This window comes from Indicator indicator, chromosome 33 (assembly GCF_027791375.1).
Source record: "Indicator indicator isolate 239-I01 chromosome 33, UM_Iind_1.1, whole genome shotgun sequence".
Taxonomy (NCBI): domain Eukaryota; kingdom Metazoa; phylum Chordata; class Aves; order Piciformes; family Indicatoridae; genus Indicator; species Indicator indicator.
The window spans coordinates 5,075,904-5,094,271 of NC_072042.1; the positions used below are offsets into that span (position 1 = coordinate 5,075,904).

General features: G+C 60.8%; 3 protein-coding genes across 6 annotated transcripts; 1 reads left to right on the top strand and 2 right to left on the bottom strand.

Annotated features, from left to right (window-relative positions):
• Positions 1–96: 96 nt before the first annotated feature.
• Positions 97–6,008, bottom strand: LCK (LCK proto-oncogene, Src family tyrosine kinase). Of its 4 annotated transcripts, none has more exons than XM_054395459.1 (12): positions 5,907–6,008; positions 5,693–5,774; positions 5,518–5,608; positions 5,296–5,394; positions 5,053–5,156; positions 4,747–4,896; positions 4,182–4,334; positions 2,995–3,174; positions 2,530–2,606; positions 2,037–2,190; positions 1,184–1,315; positions 97–299 (listed from the first exon to the last, which is right to left on the bottom strand). In XM_054395459.1, exons 1-12 carry the CDS (start codon positions 6,006–6,008, stop codon positions 97–99), a joined length of 1,527 nt encoding a protein of 508 aa, XP_054251434.1. The 4 variants fall into 4 exon arrangements, with proteins under 4 accessions (XP_054251434.1, XP_054251435.1, XP_054251436.1 ...); XM_054395460.1 differs by having other exon boundaries at positions 5,693–5,750; positions 5,892–6,008; XM_054395461.1 differs by lacking the exon at positions 4,182–4,334.
• A 5,215-nt stretch (positions 6,009–11,223) lies between these two features.
• FAM167B (family with sequence similarity 167 member B) lies at positions 11,224–12,428 on the bottom strand. Its single transcript, XM_054395465.1, has 2 exons — positions 12,138–12,428; positions 11,224–11,487 (listed from the first exon to the last, which is right to left on the bottom strand). Exons 1-2 carry the CDS (start codon positions 12,426–12,428, stop codon positions 11,224–11,226), a joined length of 555 nt encoding a protein of 184 aa, XP_054251440.1.
• Positions 12,429–14,123: 1,695 nt separating this feature from the next.
• Positions 14,124–18,072, top strand: LOC128977570 (myotubularin-related protein 9-like). The gene is made up of 10 exons (XM_054395149.1): positions 14,124–14,320; positions 14,867–14,975; positions 15,273–15,398; positions 15,527–15,700; positions 15,814–16,031; positions 16,152–16,313; positions 16,426–16,567; positions 16,666–16,886; positions 17,048–17,199; positions 17,908–18,072. Exons 1-10 carry the CDS (start codon positions 14,124–14,126, stop codon positions 18,069–18,071), a joined length of 1,665 nt encoding a protein of 554 aa, XP_054251124.1. The 3' UTR covers position 18,072.
• The last annotated feature ends 296 nt before the right edge of the window (positions 18,073–18,368 follow it).

Consider the following 18,368-nt stretch of genomic DNA (forward strand, 5'->3'; position numbering starts at 1 on the left):
TCAGAGCAATGTGTATGGAGTCTGTGGGAACCTGATGCAGGGGGAGCACCCACGGGCACCTCAACACAAGGGTGTCCCAGCTGCTGCTGGAGGTCCTCACGGTTGCTGCTGGTACTGTCCCTCGGTGGCAGTGAAGAAGTCCTCCAGCACACTCTTCATGTAGTCAAAGGTGGGACGCTCCTCAGGCCTCTCCTTCCAGCACTGCATCATCAGTTCATACAGCTCCCCTGGGCAGTTGTCTGGCTGTGGCATGCGGTAACCACGCTCCAGCCTCTGGATCACCTCAGGGTTGGTCATCCCTGGGAGGGCAACACACACAGCACTGAGTTGGCATTGAGGACAACGCACACAGCACCCTACGTTTCCAAATCCCATGGCAAAGCTTCCTTCTCCCCAACAGCCAGCAGATGGAGAGGGGTGATTCTGCCACTCTGCTCTAGGGAGACCTCACTTGGAGTATTGTCTCCAGCTATGGGACCCCCAACACAATAAAGATCTGCTGGAGCAAGTCCAGAGGAGGCCACAAAGATGATCAGAGGGCTGGAGCAGCTCTCCTCCAAACACAGGCTGAGAGAGTTAGGGTTGCTCAGTCCAGTGAAGAGAAGTTTCCAGGGAGACCTTAGAGCAGTCTTCCAGTACCTAAAGGGGCTACAGGAGTGCTGGGGAGGGACTGTTCAGAAGGGCTTGGAGTGATAGGATGAGGTGCAGTGATTTGAAACTGGAGCAGGGCAGACTTAGTTTGGACATTAGAAGTTCTTCACAACGAGAATGGTGAAACACTGGAAGAGGTCGCCCAGAGATGTGGCTGAACCTCATCCCTGGAGCCATTCAAGATCAGACTGGATGGAGCCCTGGGCAGGCTGCTCTAGTCGGAGGTGTCCCTGCTGACCGCGGTGGGGGTTGGACAAGATGCCCTTTGAGGGTCCCTTGCAACCCGATGCAATCTGTGAACACCACCTCTGAAAAGCTCTTGGTGGCAGGACACGTGTGTTGTGGCAGCGGTGGAACCCACGGCAGGGCTGGCCGGGCCGGGAGCCAGGCGGGGCTGGCGGCAGCGGTGTGCGTGCGGCGCTGCATGCACACAGCTCCGGCTCTGCGCCTGCGCCAGCCGCCGCTGCCAGCCCCGCCGGGTGCCAGCCCCGCCGGGTGCCAGCCAGGCAGGCAGCCGCCGGGAAAGCCTGACCTGGATAGGGGATCCGGCCGTAGGTGACAATCTCTGTGAGCAGGATGCCGAAGGACCAAACATCCGACTTGATGGTGAACGTTCCATAATTAATGGCCTCCGGCGCCGTCCACTTGATGGGGAATTTAGCCCCTGAAAAACAGCAGGGGAAGGGAGGAAATAAAACGGTACAGCCGAGCTGGAAATGTCACTTGTGTTTAACTTGATGTGACAGCCCTGAGTCAGCCTCTGTCCCTGCTGCACGCCTGGAGCTGGGGCTGGTGGCAGCCAGCCCTCCCCCTTGTCCCCCGCTATTTGGCAGGCTACAGAGCCCCCGGGTTAGGCTGGCACCCCCGCAGCGGGCAGCACGCCTGTTCCTCCGGGAGCCACTAGATAGGGCTGTGAGCCCACCGAAAAGGGGCTGGGGGCACAGGCAGGGGACCTGCAACCCCCTTTGGCTGGCGGGGAGAGAGATGGAAGGGGAGAGAGAGGTGGAAAAGGATGGGGAGAGAGAGGTGGAAAAGGATGGGGAAAGAGAGAGGCGGAAAAGGATGGGGAGAGAGAGGCGGAAAAGGATGGGGAGAGAGAGGCGGAAAAGGATGGGGAGAGAGAGGCGGAAAAGGATGGGGAGAGAGAGGCAGAAAAGGATGGGGAGAGAGAGGTGGAAGGGGGAAGAAAGACCTCTGCACCCCCAATCTGCTCCCCTCTCCCAGGGCTTCAGACCATCCTGCAGCTCCTGGGGCACTGTGGGGACCCCCAAGCAGGGGCGCAGGGAGGTTCCCTTCTCCCGTGGCACCAAGCTGTGTGCACCCCAAGCATGGGGCTCAGTGGGGGGACTCGGGGGGCCGAGGCAGAGGGGGACAGGGCCACACACCCTCACGAGCTGTGTACTCGTTGTCCTCGATGAGCCGAGCCAGGCCAAAGTCAGCGATTTTGCAGCACAGGGCATCTGACACCAGGATGTTGGCAGCCCTCAGGTCCCGGTGGATGTAGTTCTTGGCCTCGATGAAGGCCATGCCTTCAGCAATCTGCAGTTGGCAGTTAATGGCAATTAGATGGGAGATGAGGAAGAAATTCTTGGCAGTGAGGGTGGGGAGACACTGGAAGAGGTTTTGCCCAAGGGGGTCATGGATGTCCCCTCCCTGGAGGTGTTCGACGCCAGCTTGGATGAGGTCTTGAGCAGCCTGGGCTGGTGGGAGGTGTCCCTGCCCATGGCAGGGGGATTGGGACTAGATGATCTTTAAAGTCCCTCCCAACCCAAACCATTCTATGATTCTAACAGCCACCAGCCCAAAGCTGGGCAGACCCAGCTCCAGCCCTGGCAGAGCTCTCTCCACCAGCAGCTCCACAGCTCTGTCCCTACTCGCCTGTGCAGCCATGTCCAGAAGTTTGTGGATGCTGAGCTTGACTCCTTCCGAGGTCTTGAGGAAGTCCACGAGGCTGCCTGCAATGAAACCAGCATGGCTCAGCACAGGCAGGCACACTGCACCTGCTGGGGCTGGGTGTCGTAGTGGTGGAGTCACCAATCCCCCACTACAGCACCAAATGTGTGGCTGAGCAGCTCACAGCCCCCAGAAGAGCAGGTAAGAGTGGACAGGCAGGAGACCACCTTGCCTGCAAGGTCCTTTTGCCCCTGCCAGGGCTGACCCCCAAGCTCCCAGCTGGTGGAAGAGCAGCAGAGCACAACCAGGCGAAGGATGCTAAAAGTGGCTCCATAAACAAAAGCCAACCCTTGGCTACTGATGGGAGCAGCCACAAGCTGAAAGACCACAGCTCTGCACAGCCCCCAGCCACCCCCCAGACATAGTGGGCAGCAAGTGGGGTGCCCTCACCCTTCTCCATGTACTCTGTGATGATGTAGATTGGCTCCTTCGTCACCACGGCGTAGAGCCGCACCAGCCGCGGGTGCTGCAGGTTCTTCATGAGGTTGGCCTCTGCCAGGAAGGCACTGGGTGACATGCTGCCCTGCTTCAGGTTCTTGATGGCCACCTTGGTGTGGCCATTGTAGAAACCTGCAGAGAGATGGGGCAGACTGTGAGGAGGCAGAAGGACCCCCACTGGTGGGGCATGGCCAGGGGATGTGTGGCAATAGTGGTGCCAGCCATGGAGACAAGCATGGGAGCCACTCCATTGAGCATCCCAACCTAAAGCTGCACAAGGAAGAGCTGTTGGAGACTGCAAAGGCTGGCTGAAGATGGGCAGAGGGCCTTCGTGCCCTGGAGGACTGTTGGAGTGGGGCCAGAGGCCTTTGGGGACAATCATAGCTCAGTGCTGGCCACCTCCTGGGCCAAGATCTGTAACCACGTCTGAACCCACCAGGCTGATACTTTCACCTGTGGCTTTCAGCCACCAGAAGGAAAGGAAGCTGTTGCTTGATGGGCTTTGAAGAAGGAGGGGTGATGGGCAGGGTGTGTGGGCAGTGCTGCCCAAGCCTGGCTCCTGCTGGATACCTGGAGGGGACTTTGCAGGGCAGCTAGCACCCATGGGAGCAAAGTCAGGGACACCCCTGTGAGGCAGGATGGAGGGGAGTGGGGCAGTCTCAATACCTTCCCCACCACCCACTCAGGGAGCAGGAGCTGCTGCCTCCAAGCCCCCAGCTGCTCCCAGTGTCACAGGGACAGCCACAGCAAGGGTCATGTCCAGTGCTTGTGGCCCCCATGCCAGACCCATGGTGAGCAGAGCCCAGCTGGAGGAGAACACAGTGCAGCCCCCGTGCATGACACCTGCACCAGCACCCATCCTGGTGCTGGGTGCCTGCCCAGGCAGTGCTGCGGGGTCTGGGTGGCCAGGGGTGGGAGAGAAGCTTGGTCTGCTGTGATGTAAACCAGAGCTGCTCCTGGGCTAGCTGATGGTTTTCTCCTTTCTTCCAGAGCCTTGTGAAAAGCTGAGGTCCCACACCTGGGGCTGTGCTGGCTGCTCCATGAGAGACCCTGACCGAGGGCACCATAAGGTCCATCTGATGGTGCCCACACCAGTGCCCTCATCCAGGGGGAAACCCCCCATTTTCACCCAGACTCACCCATCCAGACTTCTCCAAACTGCCCTGCTCCCAGCTTCTCCACCAGCTTCAGTGACTCCCGTGGCACCTCCCACTCGTCCTGCCACCAGGGCTTCTGCGGCTTCTGGGTCCGGCAGGGCTTGCCCAGGCGAGTGCAGAGCCCATCAGAGCTGCCTGTGGCATAGGGGCAGGGAGTGCCAGCATCAGCATGGGCAGAGGGCACAGGGCACCCACCACAAGCTAACGACTTGGCTGGGGCATGAGCAGAATCCTGGAACACATCAGGTTGGAAGGGACCCTCAAAGGTCATCTTATCCAACCCCCTGCAGTGAGCAGGGACATAGAATCATAGAATCATGGAATGGTTTGGTTGGAAGGGACCTTAAAGATCATCCAGTTCCAACCCCCCTGCCCACTATGGGCAGGGACACCTCCCACTGGACCAAACACCTCCACCTAGATCAGGTTGCCTTATCAGATGTGACCTTGAATGTCTCCAGCAGTGCGTTCTGCTCATCCCATCCCCTATCCCATCCCCATCCCCTATCCCATCCCCCTCCAGGAGCAGCCCCTCCGTGGCACCTACGTGTGTAATACTCCACCAGCTCATGCAAGCTGCTGAAGGTGACCCGGGGGGAGATGTAGTACCCCCCGCTGTCCATGTTGCGGATCTTGTAGTGCTTTACCGTCTCGCCCTGGTTCTGGTCGAAGTCCCTCACGGATAGCGAGTAGGAGCCTGGGGAGATGTTGGGGGGGGGGGTGGGGGGGACGGGGAGGGGACGGGGGACACGACACCATGTGAGTGTGGGGACCCCACACTCCTCCCGTGCTTCCCAGCCGCTTTTCCCAGTGGCTGCGGCAGGAGGTGGCAGCACAGGCTGCAGGGTGGTACCTTTGGAGGTTTCGCTCTCCCGGATGAGGAAGGAGCCGTGCGTGTTGCCCGACGCCAGCAGCTGCCGCTCCGCATCCTTGCGGCTGATGTTCTTGAAGAACCAGCTGGGGGCACAGGGCAGGGTTAGGGCTGGGGAGGTTGCTCAGGCCACATTCACCCACCCGTGCTTTGTGGGGAGTGCTCCTGGCTGCTTCTTCCCCCCTGCCACCAGCGCAGCTTGGTGCCTACTCAGCCCCTACTCACGGCTCCGGCTCCAGGCTGTTCACCATGGCCACGAAGTTGTAGGGGATCAAACCCTCCCGGCCCGTGGTGAGGGACTGTGCCTTCCACCACTCCCCACTCCTGCAAGAACACAGCAAGGTGAGACCAAACCCCCCAGCTGCCAGGACCCCACACGGACCCCCCCCAGCAGCACAGGGCTGCCAGCTGGGGCGCTGCAGGGTGGTGCCAGCAGAGCTCACTCACTCCTCCAGGACTCGGAGCTTCTCTCCCTTCCGCAGCTCCAGGTCCCCATCGTGCTTGGGCTCATAGTTGTACAGGGCCACCACCAGCTTATCTGGGAGGGCAAGTGGAGGGGCAAGGTGGCGGTGGCCAACCGAGGGGGTGTCCACAGCCACCCCCTGCCATGGCTGGACCTTACCTTGCAGGGGGGAGCACGGTGGAGTCGTGGCCTCATAGGACACCAAGGGGTCTTGCACCTCGGAGCCGTTGTGGATCAACCTCTGTGCGAGGATGAGGAGCCCCATGAGCCTTCACCTTCCCAGGACTGGGTTTGGCCATCCCATGGCCACCACCAGGGGTGTTTGGCCACCAGTATGGGGGGTTGGGGGGGAGGGCACTTGCCCCCTCCTCACCTGGTGCTTGCTGTCAGGGTCGATGGGGTAATTGCAGTGCTCACAGATATCGATGTTCTCAATCCAGTCCTCATCATAGTCTGAGCTGCAGCAGCAGCCCATGGTGCCTGCAGTGAGATGGGACATGGAGAGGGAATCCTTGTGCAGCCCTGGCCCCAGCCTTGTCTCTTCTAGGGTGCCCATCCCTGTATCCATCCATCCATCCCTGTATCCATCCATCTGGTTGCCCATCCTACATGCTCCCCAGGTCCTCAGCTGAACTGGGGACATGCCCTGACCCCCTGTCACCAGCTAAATTTCCTCCTAGCAGAAGTTAGGAGGGAAAGGTTTGTTCCTCAGAACAAAAGTTCTGACTTTGGTCATTAAAAGCACTGAAGGCAATCAGTCCCCAGCCTCAGGCTTCCCTTCCCCACCAGCACAGCCTGGCCTTGCCTTGCCTCTTTCACCATCTCCATCCCACCCTGCAGCCCTTGGCCATCTAAATACCAATTGAATCATGGTGACTCCACCACCTCCTTGGAACAGGCTGCCCAGGGAAAGGTGGAGTCACCATCCCTGGAGGTGTTTAAAGTGGTGCTGAGGGCTGTGCTTTAGTGGTGGTGGCTCAGCAGCAGCAGTGGGATTGTGAGCTCTAGGAGAGTGGTTGGACTTGGTGATCTCAAAGGTCTCTTCCAACCTCAACAGCTCCATGGTTTGATTCTATGAACAGCCCAGCAACAATTAAAATGTCCCTGCATGGCCCTGCCACAAGCTTTGGCTGAACCAGGCACTTCCCTGACCCTGAAAGCAGCTCCTGGGGTCAGAGGCAGATGTGAGAGCTCCCCAACCCTGCTGCATCACCTCAAACTTCCTTCTCTCCCCCAGGCTCTCCTCAGCCTCCCCACCACACATTCAGCCCCATCACTGTGCTCCTGCTTCTCCTGCACCAGGGATGCCCTTTAACCCCACCCCAGCCCTGCTTGGGTGCCCCTCATCCTTGGCACCTCACCCTGAAACATCAAGAATCCTCCACCCTCAGCCATCAGCCCTGGTCACGGTGACACCAAACTGCTGTGGGGCTACAACCCAGGATCCCTGGCACTGTGGTGTGGACACTGGGACAGCCTGGGAGTGATGCCAGGAGTGTCTTATGGGTCCTGAAAACCACCCTAGCAGCTCTCATGCAGGTTCCCATGCGTGGCAAGCGTGGCACAGAGCTAGGAGCCCTGGTGCTGCAGCAGGTGGAAACAGCCCTGGAAAAAGCTCTTCTGCAGAATCCTCCTCGCCTACACCACTGGAATTTATCTCCACCAACACTTGGCCTCCAAACTCTCATTTCCAGCCTCTGCCCAGCCCCTCTGGGGGCTCTCTGGGGGTTGCAGCACCGTTTCCGCAGGGCTGCCAGCCCCACGGTGCCAAGAGCCAGCCCCACGGTGCCAAGAGCCAGCCCAGGTGTCTCTGCCCCAGCACCCAAAGCCAGCAGCCACCTCTGCAAACATCAAGCAGCAGGAGCTCTTGTGTGGCAGCATCAGAGCAGCTGTGAGGGTCCCTGCTCTCACCGTGCCCTGCAGCGAGCCAGGTCCCTGGCACACCAGCTGAGCCCTGGCAGCTGCTTTGCTGGGCCATGCTGGCCTCTGGCACTGCCAGCACCATTTCCTCCTTGGGTTCCTAGGCAGGAGCCATCCCATGGCTCTGGTTTCACAAGCACACACTTAGACTCACCTCTCTCTGTGCTCCCAAGGAGGGCACGACAGTGGTATCCCCATGGGTGGCCGGAGGAAGAGCCTCACAGGAGGTCCCCAATGGAGGGTATGGAGTCCCCAGTGTGCCACCAGCCCCGATGCCACCAGCCCCAGCCATCAGAGCCAGCTTCCAGCCAGAACCCCCCCAGACTGTGCTGCCAGGGCTGGTTTTGCAGACCAGGAGCTCCCTCCCTTAGAGAGAGGCTCAGCTCAGCTGTTGTGGCATCCACAGCAGGGACACTGTGCCAGCTCCAGGTGCCCACCACCACAGCAGCCAAGGGATGATGATGAGTAAGGTTCTCCCATGCTGTGAAATGCTGCTTTGGGCACTCAAATGTCAACCTCCACCCTGGTGCCTTCAGCTTCTGGTGATACCTATTTGCAAACACCCTTTGGCACACAAAAAAGGGGTTTGGCCACACCACAGTGCCCTGATGCTGGCAGGAGGAGCAGGCAAGGTCTTGGTGATGCCCAAGCAGCCCAAGTACAACCCTGGCCCTACAGAGGAGAAGCTCCACCTGCCCCAAACGGGGCCACAGCCCTTCAAAGGCCTTTAGCAAAGGCAAGCAGTGCCAGGAGGTGTTTTTTCCTTCCTGCCCCAGGCAGGGGTGGGGTGGGAGGTGTTGTTATTGTGTCTTTTTTGTCTTCTGTACTCAAGCCACAGCGAAATTTCCACCCAGCAGCTGTTTCACCTGCACAGCACAAGGGCCCTGCTGGTGACAGAGGGCGTTTGAGGTTGGCCTTTGTCACTGCATCTGTGCAACCGAATTTCTCCTGCAGAGGCTGCTGGGGAGGGAGCTGTGGGTACCCCTGCCTCATGCCCTGTGCCCTAGGAAGGTGGCTGAGTGTGGGCATGGGTGTGCACAAGTGTTCTTGCACGACCTTGTAGGTTCCTCTGCCCAGCTTTGCTTGGGAGCGTGGCTGGACCTTCCCCCCCAAAGCTCTTCTGTCCTGGCCCTTCCTCATCACACTGCTCTGGCCAGGTCTGCTTGGCTCCTTCCCAAGTGTGGGTGGGTGTGAGGAGGGCTAAAGGCTGGGCTGACCTTTTCCCTGCTGCTTTTCAAGACTCCTTGGGGTGCCCTGGATGTGACCCAGCTGGGCAGTCAGCCCTGCGCTGCTGCAGCCTGGCGGAGAGCTGGAGGACCATGGCCCCCATCCCTGGGGGTTTTTTTGCACCAAGATAGCACCAGAGCCAGGTGTGTCCCAGGGCCTGAACCTCCCCCAAACTGGGCAGTGGACCCCAATGGACCAGCACTAATCTGCTGCCTGTCCCTAAGCTGCTCTCATCCACAGCATGGCTTTGGGGACAAAAAGCTCACTTTGCCCTGGAAATGGGGGCTCAGAGGGAGGCTCCCCCGGCAGGCAGAGGGCATTGGGCTGCCTGCTTTCACCCCAGCTGGGAAGCTACAGAATGACCCTGCTCCCCCCATCCCTCACCTGGGCACCACCACTCACATCCCCCACCGGGATGAGCCCAAACCCCCATTTCCAACCCTCCCAGAGGGATGGAAGCACAGTGGGGATCCCCCAGCCTCTACAGGCAGCCAGGTGATCCCCAGCTCCCAGACCCTGGTGGGTGCAAACTCTCCCACCCTCAGGTCCTTGTTACCTGGTGGCAGCGAGGTGAGGGAGCAGCAGCTCTCAGACTCCCATGGCCCAGCAGCAGGGGCAGAGGTGGTGGTCCCCACTCACATCCTCTCCATCCCTGGGGCAGAGCTTGGTGACCCTCTGGGGAGCAGAGCCCAGCTCCCCGCTGCCACTGCTCGCTCTTGCTCCTCTCTTGCCCTGGTTTCCTGCCTCATGAGCAAACTCTAGAGGAGCTGTTCACAGCTCGAGCACGACCGCAAGAGCTGTGACAAACCCCCGATGGCTTCCTGCCAGCCCCGGCACCGAGGGTCCCTGCTCGCCCTGCCCCTGCCCCTGCCAGTCCCCAGGGACCAAAGCGGGCAAGGGGCTGCTGAGCCTTGGCAGGAGAGCGAGGTGCCACAGGCTGGGAGATGTGTTGTGAGGAGCCAGTGATGGGGAGGGGATTGTCACCTGCTGCCCAGGCAGTCCCAGCCCACCGAGACCTCTGCTCCCCTGTACTGTCCCCTCCCCGGTGCCCAGCGTGGGGAGATTGGCATTGCCTCCACCAGCCACCCCCATCAGACCCTACCCAGGTTGAGGAACTCCTCCTACACCTCTCAGCCCCCAATTTGGCCACTCAACACCAGGTCACCCCAGACCTTAGCTCCCTGGGAGCCACGGTGGCAGTGGCTGGAGCCAAGGGCACTCTGCCGTGCCCTGGCCACGCTGCCAGCCCTGCATTGTCAGAGCCAGCTCAGAGCAGAGCAACCACAGCAGCATTGTCTTGGCTTTTGTGATCAAACACGAAGCCACAGGTACCTGCTGGCTGCTCTGTGGGGGCACAGGCAGGAAGCCCAACTGTGCTGGTGGGGGGTGTCTGTGGCAGCTGGGGGGGCACCACCGGATGTGGCATTCACCCTGGCAGGGACGTTTCCCAGGGCCAGCAACAGAGCCCCGTTCCCATCCTGCTTGCCAAAGCCATGGGTGTCCCAGGCAAGGGGCAGCTGGGCCACCAGGGGTGTGCTGCAGCCCCTCCCCGTGCCCTGCTGCTACTCTGGGAAGGAGAAGCAGTGCCCAGAATCATCCCTGGGTCACCACACAGCTTCTGCAGGTCACCCCACAGCTTCCCCAGCACTGCCTGCCAAAAGTGTTCTGTGAAAGTCACATCCTCGAGTGGCAAATTGTTTTGTAAAGGGTTTGGTGTCACTGGAGGAAGTGAAAGCCAAACCCAGCCCCCTCTGGGGAGGGCACCGTTCTCAGCCCCGGCTGGCACTGCCCCCAGGATCCCCCCTGCTCCCAGCAGAGTGCTGCAGGGGTCAGAGCTGATGGGGACAGGATGCAGGCACAGAGGCTGCCAAACCCTGAACGTGGCCCCCAGCACTTCCCAGCCTCAAGCCTCTCCACTCACAGTCTGTTTGGTGGCAAACATTTCCTGATGTGATGCAGCCCCAAGCACCCATCTGCTGCCAGGGGCACCCAGGGAGAGCTTGGCAACAAGGTCCCCAAAGCAGAGACACCATCTCTATAGCACAGCACCATCCTGCACCAGAAACCAGTGAGGATCCACCCACCCTATGAGGCAGAGCCCTGGGAGGCAGCTGGGAAAGGGGGGATGGCAGCGTGGTTCCCTCTGCCACCCCCAGGTCCCCCCCAGGAGCAACATCTGGGGGCACAGGTGGGTGCCCAGGTACGTGCCACCAAAAAAAAAGCATGAACATCAGCTCTCACCTTCACTTCCTTTTATTCCTCCTCAAAGGGCTGGTCCCCACATTTTCCACAATGCACTTGACACCACCATCCTTATGGAGAGGACACTGGGTGCCCCCAGATGCTCTGTGCCCACCAGGGGTGGTGGCATTTCCCATGCCACTACAGCGTGGCAGTGCCCTGGAGCAGGGCTAGCAGCACTGTGGCTCAGCACTACCTGCCCTGAAGGAGCTCAGCAGCTCCCCAGGGCGTTTTGGGAGGGATCCTTGAGCCCTGCCAGGCCCAGACACACCCACGGGTGCCCAGCAGGCTGCCAGGCAGGCTCAGCAGAGGGAGAAGCGCCGGGAGTTGATGTTCATGCGGGTGACACCGATGTGCTTGAGGGGCATGGAGAGCAGGAAGGCAGCCTTGGGGGGGATGTTGCAGAGCAGGTCGGAGTCTTCCTCGCAGCCCTCGAGGCCGAAGGTGGCATCATCCAGCATCTCCTTGTGCTGGTGGCAGGCCTGCTCCACCTTCAGCCGGTGAAGCTGTGCCCGCAGGCGCATCAGCTGCTGTGCCAAGCGCTGGTCCACAGCCTGCATCTCCCTCTGCAAGGTGAGATGGGCATCAGGGCCAGAGGGGGAACCAGCTCCTGGGTCAGCTCCCCAGGCAGTGGGGATGCTGGGGCAGCAGGGCTGGGGCTTGGCCAGGGCACAAACCCACCAGGGACCATGGGCACAGGCAGTCCTGGCATCAGCACAGAGCGTCCACACAAAGCCCTGGGGTCAGCACAGGGTCTGTGCCTGGCTCAGAGCCCAGGGGCAGCTCAGACACTCATGGGTTTGCACCCACACAGCTGCTGCTGCCCTGGTCACCCCAGGAAAGCCACCACACTTGTGCCACACCACTGAAGTCCACCACCACAGCAATGCCACAGCCCTGCCACCAGCACAGCAGGCAGGAGGGGGTGGCAGGCACAAACCTGAGCAGAGCTGTGACCTCCGGGGCTGTGTAGGGGACATGGGCAGAGCTGGGCACCACAGAGCCACATGTGCCCTGCAAACACCCACCCACACCAGCCACACTGGGCAAAGCAGCAAAGCTCCATGCTGGGGCTGGAGCATCCTGAGCCTGGCACATCCATGAGGTTAGGCTGCAAGTGTCCCCTCTGCACAGAGAAGCCTCCTGGCCCCAACTCCCCTTGGGGCTCACCCCTTGCCCACCCTTCATTGTCCCCATCCCACCAGCAGCTACTCACCAGCTCCATCCTGAGCCACTCCAGAGCCGCCTCCATGGTGGCAAAGCCACAGACCCCTGCACCCTGCTCATCCTTGGGGTGCTCTGATCCCAGCTCTGCCCCCGGTGGCCCCGCAGAGGTCCGGCTGCGCCAGGGCTGGCCCCGCACCCGAGCTTCCCACTCCAGGTAGGAAGGTCTCCGAGTTTGGAGCTTCAGCTTGGCCGTCAAAGCCTTCACGCTGTCCATGCTCTCCTCCTCCCAGGTGGGCTCCTCCTCACCCAGCTCTTTGAACTTCAGCTGGCTGAAGGCCATGATGGCACCCACCTGAGTCCCACCCCAGACCCCGGGGAGACCTCTCCCCCCTCCTGTGCAAGCAGAACCCTCTGCACCCAAAGGCTGAGGAGCACCCTAATGAACAGCGCTCTGACCAGCAACTCCTACCAGCTGCACCCACGTCCTGGCTATTTATTGACACCCTCCACCCCGAACAATAAAGGTTGGGGGCACCGAGGGCACTTCCAAGGGGCAGGAACTTTCCTTATCCAGAGGAACGCAAAGGAAGGGTTTTTTTTTAAATTATTATTTTATTTTGGTCGGTGACGCTTTGGGTGTTGTGTTTGTTGGGTTGGTTTTTTTTTTTTTTTCCTTTTAATTTCTTTTTTAGCATTGTTGTCTCCGGCTGGGAGGAGACTCCCAGTTCTCTGGGAGGAAGCCTTTACTGGGACATACTGGCAAAGATGATTTATCCTCTTCCCGCACCCGGGGGTTGGACAAAAAAAGCCTAAGGAAGGAAAAAAAGAACCCACTCGGGGCGGGGGGGGGGGGACGGACAGGGCGAGGTGCTGGGGGCAACCAGGGTCCCGCACCCCGGCTTGACTCTTAAGGTGGAACGGAGTCGGGATCCGGCCGCTGCTGCCTCTCCCCTGCCTCGGGACCGAACCACCTTATAGCCGACATCCGCCGGGCTCGGAGCGCTGCGCTGAGCCACCGGCATGGCAGGGCTGTACGGGGCATCGCCCGGCTCCCTGCCTGGCACCTGAGCTGCCCTCCCTGCACCCCGAGATCCCTGCTTGCACCCCTGGATCCCTGCTTGCAGTCTGAGCCTCCGCGCTTGCACCCCGAGGTCCTCTGCTTATGCCCAGCTGTTCCCTCTTTGCGCTCTGATGTTCCTTGCTTGCTCCCCGGGATCCCTGGTGTACCCCACAGTCTTCTGCTTGCACCCTGAGATTCTTGCTTGTGCCTCAAGTTCCCCTGCTTACATCCCAAGATCCCTGCTTGCATCGTGAGCTGCCCTGTTTGCACCCCACAGTCCCTTACTTGCACCCCAAGGGCCTTCGCTTGCACTCCGAGGTCGCCACTTTCACTCCAAGGTCCTCCACTTGCACCCCGAGGTCCCCACCAGCCCCCAGCCGGAGCAGGTAAGCACAAGGGTCCCGGGGCAGGCAGCACTGCCACTGCTCACCCTCCTCCTCCTCACCCAGGGCACCTGGCAGCAGGTTTTGCCCCATCCTCAGGCCCTGGGGGTGGTAGCTTTGGGTCCAGGCAGAGCTCGTGGGGGCCAGGGTCAGGCTGGTGCCAGGCATCTGGCAGTGGTTGGCACAGCACTGGACAGGAAAGGACCCAGAGCTGTGCCCTGCAAGGCAGCAGTTGCCTTGTCTCCCCCAGCTTGGGGTCTGGGGACTGCTGGGAAGCCTGGAGCCAGCTGAGCCCTCCCCACTCTGCCCCTTGCCTCAGTTTCCCCGCCTGGCAGGGCAGCGCTGGCAGGGGAGGGAATGTCACACTCGTGCTGTGGAGAGAAAGCCCAAATGTGCCGTCGGTGACAGTGTAAACAGGCAGGGGGGGTGAGGCGATGGGGCCCAGCGTGACGCAGAGGGAAGAAGGGGTTTCCAGGCTGGGCTGTGCTCGCTGCAGGATTTCCCCTTTCTCCTTCCAGCTCTGCGGCAGCCGCGGGTCCCGGTGCCCGGCAGAACCGGGGCACACCGGAGCTCGGTGGCCTTCAGCACCACCATGGAGTTCTCCGAGCTGATCAAGACGGCCACGGTGGAGAACGTGCTGCTGTCGTGTGCGGGGCTGCCCGCGGTGAAGGGCACTCTGTGCATCACCAGCCACCACCTGCTCCTCTCCTCCCGCCCTGGTGGGGACTGCCAGCCTGGCACCGTGGAGCTCTGGCTGCTCATCCGCAACGTGGACGCCGTGGAGAAGAGGTGAGTCCGTCCCCATGGCCAGCCCCACACGACCCCTTCTAGCGGCATCGCCCCTGACTTAGCTGCAGGAGACTCCCTGCTGCTCCCCTGCTGCCCACGGCAGGGCACGGCCACCCCACGGTGCTGCCTCCTGAGCCTCATCCCTCCTCTTCCCCCCGGCCTGCACCGGGGGATGTTCACAGCACCGGGCACTGACCTCCTCTTCTCCTCCGTGCCTCAGAGTGCAGAATTTAGGCTGGTACCAGCCCCCCCGGACTAACGGCTCCCCAGGAGACACCAGGTTTGGCTTTTCACACTCTCTTGGCTCTGCCAACCCACCCAGCGCTGCGGCACCCAGCGGGGCCCAGCCAGGGCAGGGAGATGGTGGAAATCCCCTCCTCAGACAGGTGTGCCACCAGTGCCAGAGGAGAGACAGCCATGTGGCACTCGCAGCCCTCTTGTTTCACCCTACTCAGCTCTCCCCGGGGCTGGGGAGAAGACAGTTCGGCTCTGTCTGTCTGTCTGTCTGTGTGCAGCCAGCCCTGACCCTCCTCCTGCCTTGCCCAGGTTGTCCGGTTCCTCTGGCACCATCACGCTCCGGTGCAAAGACCTGAAGGTGCTGCAGCTGGAGATCCCTGGCATGGAGGAATGCCTCAACATTGCCAGCTCCATCGAGGTGAGGCTGCCCAAGCCGTGCCGGGCTGTGAAGGGTCGGCAGGAGAAAGTGGCTGCCTGCAGTGTTTGCTCTGGGTCTGGCATTAACGTGGGTAAACACTCAGCTCCCAGCTGGCACAAGCTGCCCACAGGGCTGGTAGAGCCAGGGCTTGCCCAGCCCTTGCTGGGACAGGGTTTGAAGAACCCTAGCGGGAGGGGGGGGGGGGCGGGGGGGATTTGGTGGGGACTTTCTCAGCGACCTCTGTGCTCTGCTCTACGCCCCCTACCCGTGACCAGCTCCACCTTTGCTCCTCTCCAGGCCCTCTCCTCGGTGGACTCGGTGATGATGATGTACCCCTTCTTCTACAGACCCCAGAGCCTGAAGCTCGAGGAGGGCTGGCACCTTCACCCCCTCGAGCAGTACTTCCAGCAGATCGCCTCCCAGGTGAGAAACCCACCTGGGCTGGAGGGGAAAAAATGACTCCCCCCCAGCCATGCCAAGCTGCAGACTGGGGGTCGTGCTGCCAGGAAGTCACCTGAGGCAGCCCCCTCCCCACTCCACATCTCCTCTAGACGAGCCAGTGGCGGCTGAGCGACGTGAACCAGGATTTCACCACCTGCCCCACCTACCCTGGCACCCTCATCGTGCCAGCAGCGGTGGGCGACGATACCCTGCGGAGGGCTGCGCGGTTCCGGCAGGGTGGGCGGTTCCCTGTCCTCAGCTATTACCACCCCAAAAACGGCACCGTGAGTCCCTCTCCCCCTCCTGCCCCTTTCCTACCACTGCTCAACGCATCCTGTGGGGGTCCCGTGGTGCCCCCCAGCTGCGGCTGCCCACCCTCCCTCCTTCCCCTCTGCAGGCGATGCTCCGCAGCAGCCAGCCCCTGACCGGCCCCAACCGAAGGCGGTGCCGTGAGGACGAGCTGCTGCTGGGGACGGTCCTGGATGAGGGGGAACAGGGCTTCATCATCGACACGAGGTCAGCCCAGGCTGCCAAGCAGGCTCGGATGACAGGGGGAGGCACGGAGCCCAAGTCCTTCTACCCGCAGTGGAGGAGGCTGCACAGACCCCTGGAGAGGTGAGGGAGCTGTGCTGAGCCCTGGCGCTCTCCTCAGGCTGTCCTGCCAATGTCGTGGCGACTCCAAACCCTCCCCAAAAGACTCGCGGAGCCCCCAACACCAATTTCCTCCCCTCTCAGAGGCCGCCCGCTGCAGGAGAGCTTTATCAAGCTGGTGGAAGCCTGCAGTGACAGCTCCATCAGCATGGACCGCTGGCTGAGCCGGCTGGAGAGCTGCCGCTGGCTGAGCCATGTCAAAGCAGCCCTGAGCACAGCCTGCCTGGCTGCACAGTGCCTGGACAGGTAATGGGGGGAGGGGGATTCCTGCCCCTTGGACCCTGTTTTCCCACTCCCAAAGCTCTCAAGTGTGGCACAAACCTCAGGCTCACCAGCACAGCCCTGCCCTTGCCCGCAGGGAGAAGGCCAACGTGCTGGTGCACGGGGCAGAGGGCACAGACACCACCCTGCTGGTGACAGCGCTGGCACAGGTGATCCTGGAGCCGTCCTGCCGCACGCTGCTGGGCTTCCAAGGGCTGCTGGAGAGGGAGTGGATCGAGGTGAGACCAGCAGTCCCCAGGGGGTTGAGGATCCCAGCCCAGCTGGGCACCTCCCTGCTCCCCTTCACCCCCATTATTGCCCTTCGGGGGTCCCACAGGCTGGCCACCCCTTCCACCTGCGCTGTGCCCACTCTGCCTACTCCCACGCCCGGCTGAAGCAGGAGGCACCACTCTTCCTCCTCTTCCTCGACTGCGTGTGGCAGCTGAGCCGGCAGTTCCCCTTCTCCCTGGAGTTCAGTGAACAGCTCCTCCTCACCCTCTTCGACAGTGCCTATGCCTCTGCTTATGGCACCTTCCTCTGCAACAACGAGAAGGAGAGGTGAGTGGGGTGGGAGGTGGGGGCAGCTCTGTCCCTTAGGAGCACTGCCGTGGGCACCACTGTGCCCTGCAGCCAGGGGCAGAGGCTAAATCTGCCTTCGTGCTGCCAGAGTCCTCCTGGTCACAGCGTGGGGACTGAAACAGGTCGTGACTCTTCCACAGGTGCCTGTGCAAAGTGAAGGAGAGCACACACTCCCTCTGGGCCTGGCTGAACCAGCCTGGGGAGAAGAAGAAGTACCTGAACCCTCTCTACACACACAACCCCTTGGTCATCTGGCCCTCAGTCGAGCCCCAGAGCATCCAGCTCTGGCAGGGTAAGCTGTGTCCATCAAACCCATCTGCAGCTCCAGGCTGGGCTGTGTGAGGGAAAAGCTGTTCTGCTCCTCCCTATAACAGGGCTACAGCACAGCTGGAATCATAGAGTCATTAAGGTTGGAAAAGATCTCTAAGAGCATCAGGTTCAGCCTTCTGCCTAACACAGAGTCAGGGAATCCCAGAATGCCAGGTTGGAAGGGACCCCAAGGGTCATCTGCTCCAACCTTTCTAGGTGACAGTGGAGTTGGAATGAGCTGGGCCCAGCACCCTGCCAAGCTGAGCCTTGAAGCTGTCCAATGGAGGGAACTCCACTGCTTCCCTTGGGAGATGATTCCAATCTCTAACTGTTCCCATGGGGGAAAATTGTCTTCTGGATCCCAATCAGAATCTCCCCAGCAGTAACTTGTCCCTTTGGCCCTTTATCTCACACCTCCATGTCCTCAAGTGCCACATCTACTTGATTTTTGGACACCTCCAGGGTTGGTGACTCTCCCACCTCCCTGGGCAGCCTGTTCCAATGCCTGACCACTCTGTCAGGAAAAACTTTTTTTCCTAACATCCAGCTTAAACCTCTCCTGGTGCAACTTGAGGTCATTTTTCTCTTCTCTTGTCATTGGTTACTTGGGAGGAGAGGCCAACACCAGCCTCACTCCAGCCTCCTTTCACAGGGAGCTGTAGAGCAGTAACACAAATCCCTTCTCTCCTAGGCTTATTCCTCCGCTGGATCCGTTCATCCCAGTACCTGGATGAGGCTTGGGCAGAGATCCAGCACCTAGTGGAGAGCAACAAGCCCCCTGTCAAGGAGAGCACAGGGAGCAGGCTGAGCCAGTCCCTCTCTGACCCCACTGCCCGGGTGGAGAATGAAAGATGAAGAGCAGTGTGGGCACTTCAGTCCCCAGGCCATGGGGACCCTGTGCCTGCCTGCCTGCCTGCCTGTGGGAAGCACTGTGCAGGACACAGGCTCCACAGAGCCCAGAGGATGGCTCTAGGAAGGTGGGACAGAGCCTTTCACAGCCTCTGGGCTGCACAGACTGAGCTTGCTTCAGTAAAGTGCTGCCTCTGACAGCCCACACCTGCTTCTCTGCTCATACACAGGGGCAGGAGTGGCCTCACTCCTTCACCAGTGAGGTTTCACAGCACCACCAGTGGAGCAGAAGGGCAGGAAGTA

Coding starts and splice junctions, on each gene's coding strand:
- LOC128977570 (XM_054395149.1), top strand. CDS start 14,124: ATGGAGTTCTCCGAGCTGATCAAGACGGCCACGGTGGAGAACGTGCTG. Junction 16,314..16,425: donor GCTGCACAGTGCCTGGACAG/GTAATGGGGGGA, acceptor CCTTGCCCGCAG/GGAGAAGGCCAACGTGCTGG. Junction 16,568..16,665: donor TGGAGAGGGAGTGGATCGAG/GTGAGACCAGCA, acceptor GGGGTCCCACAG/GCTGGCCACCCCTTCCACCT.
- FAM167B (XM_054395465.1), bottom strand. CDS start 12,428: ATGGCCTTCAGCCAGCTGAAGTTCAAAGAGCTGGGTGAGGAGGAGCCC. Junction 11,488..12,137: donor AGTGGCTCAGGATGGAGCTG/GTGAGTAGCTGC, acceptor CTCACCTTGCAG/AGGGAGATGCAGGCTGTGGA.
- LCK (XM_054395458.1), bottom strand. CDS start 6,008: ATGGGCTGCTGCTGCAGCTCAGACTATGATGAGGACTGGATTGAGAAC. Junction 2,191..2,529: donor TTCTGGACATGGCTGCACAG/GCGAGTAGGGAC, acceptor TGCCAACTGCAG/ATTGCTGAAGGCATGGCCTT. Junction 300..1,183: donor CGGCCGGATCCCCTATCCAG/GTCAGGCTTTCC, acceptor TTGCCCTCCCAG/GGATGACCAACCCTGAGGTG.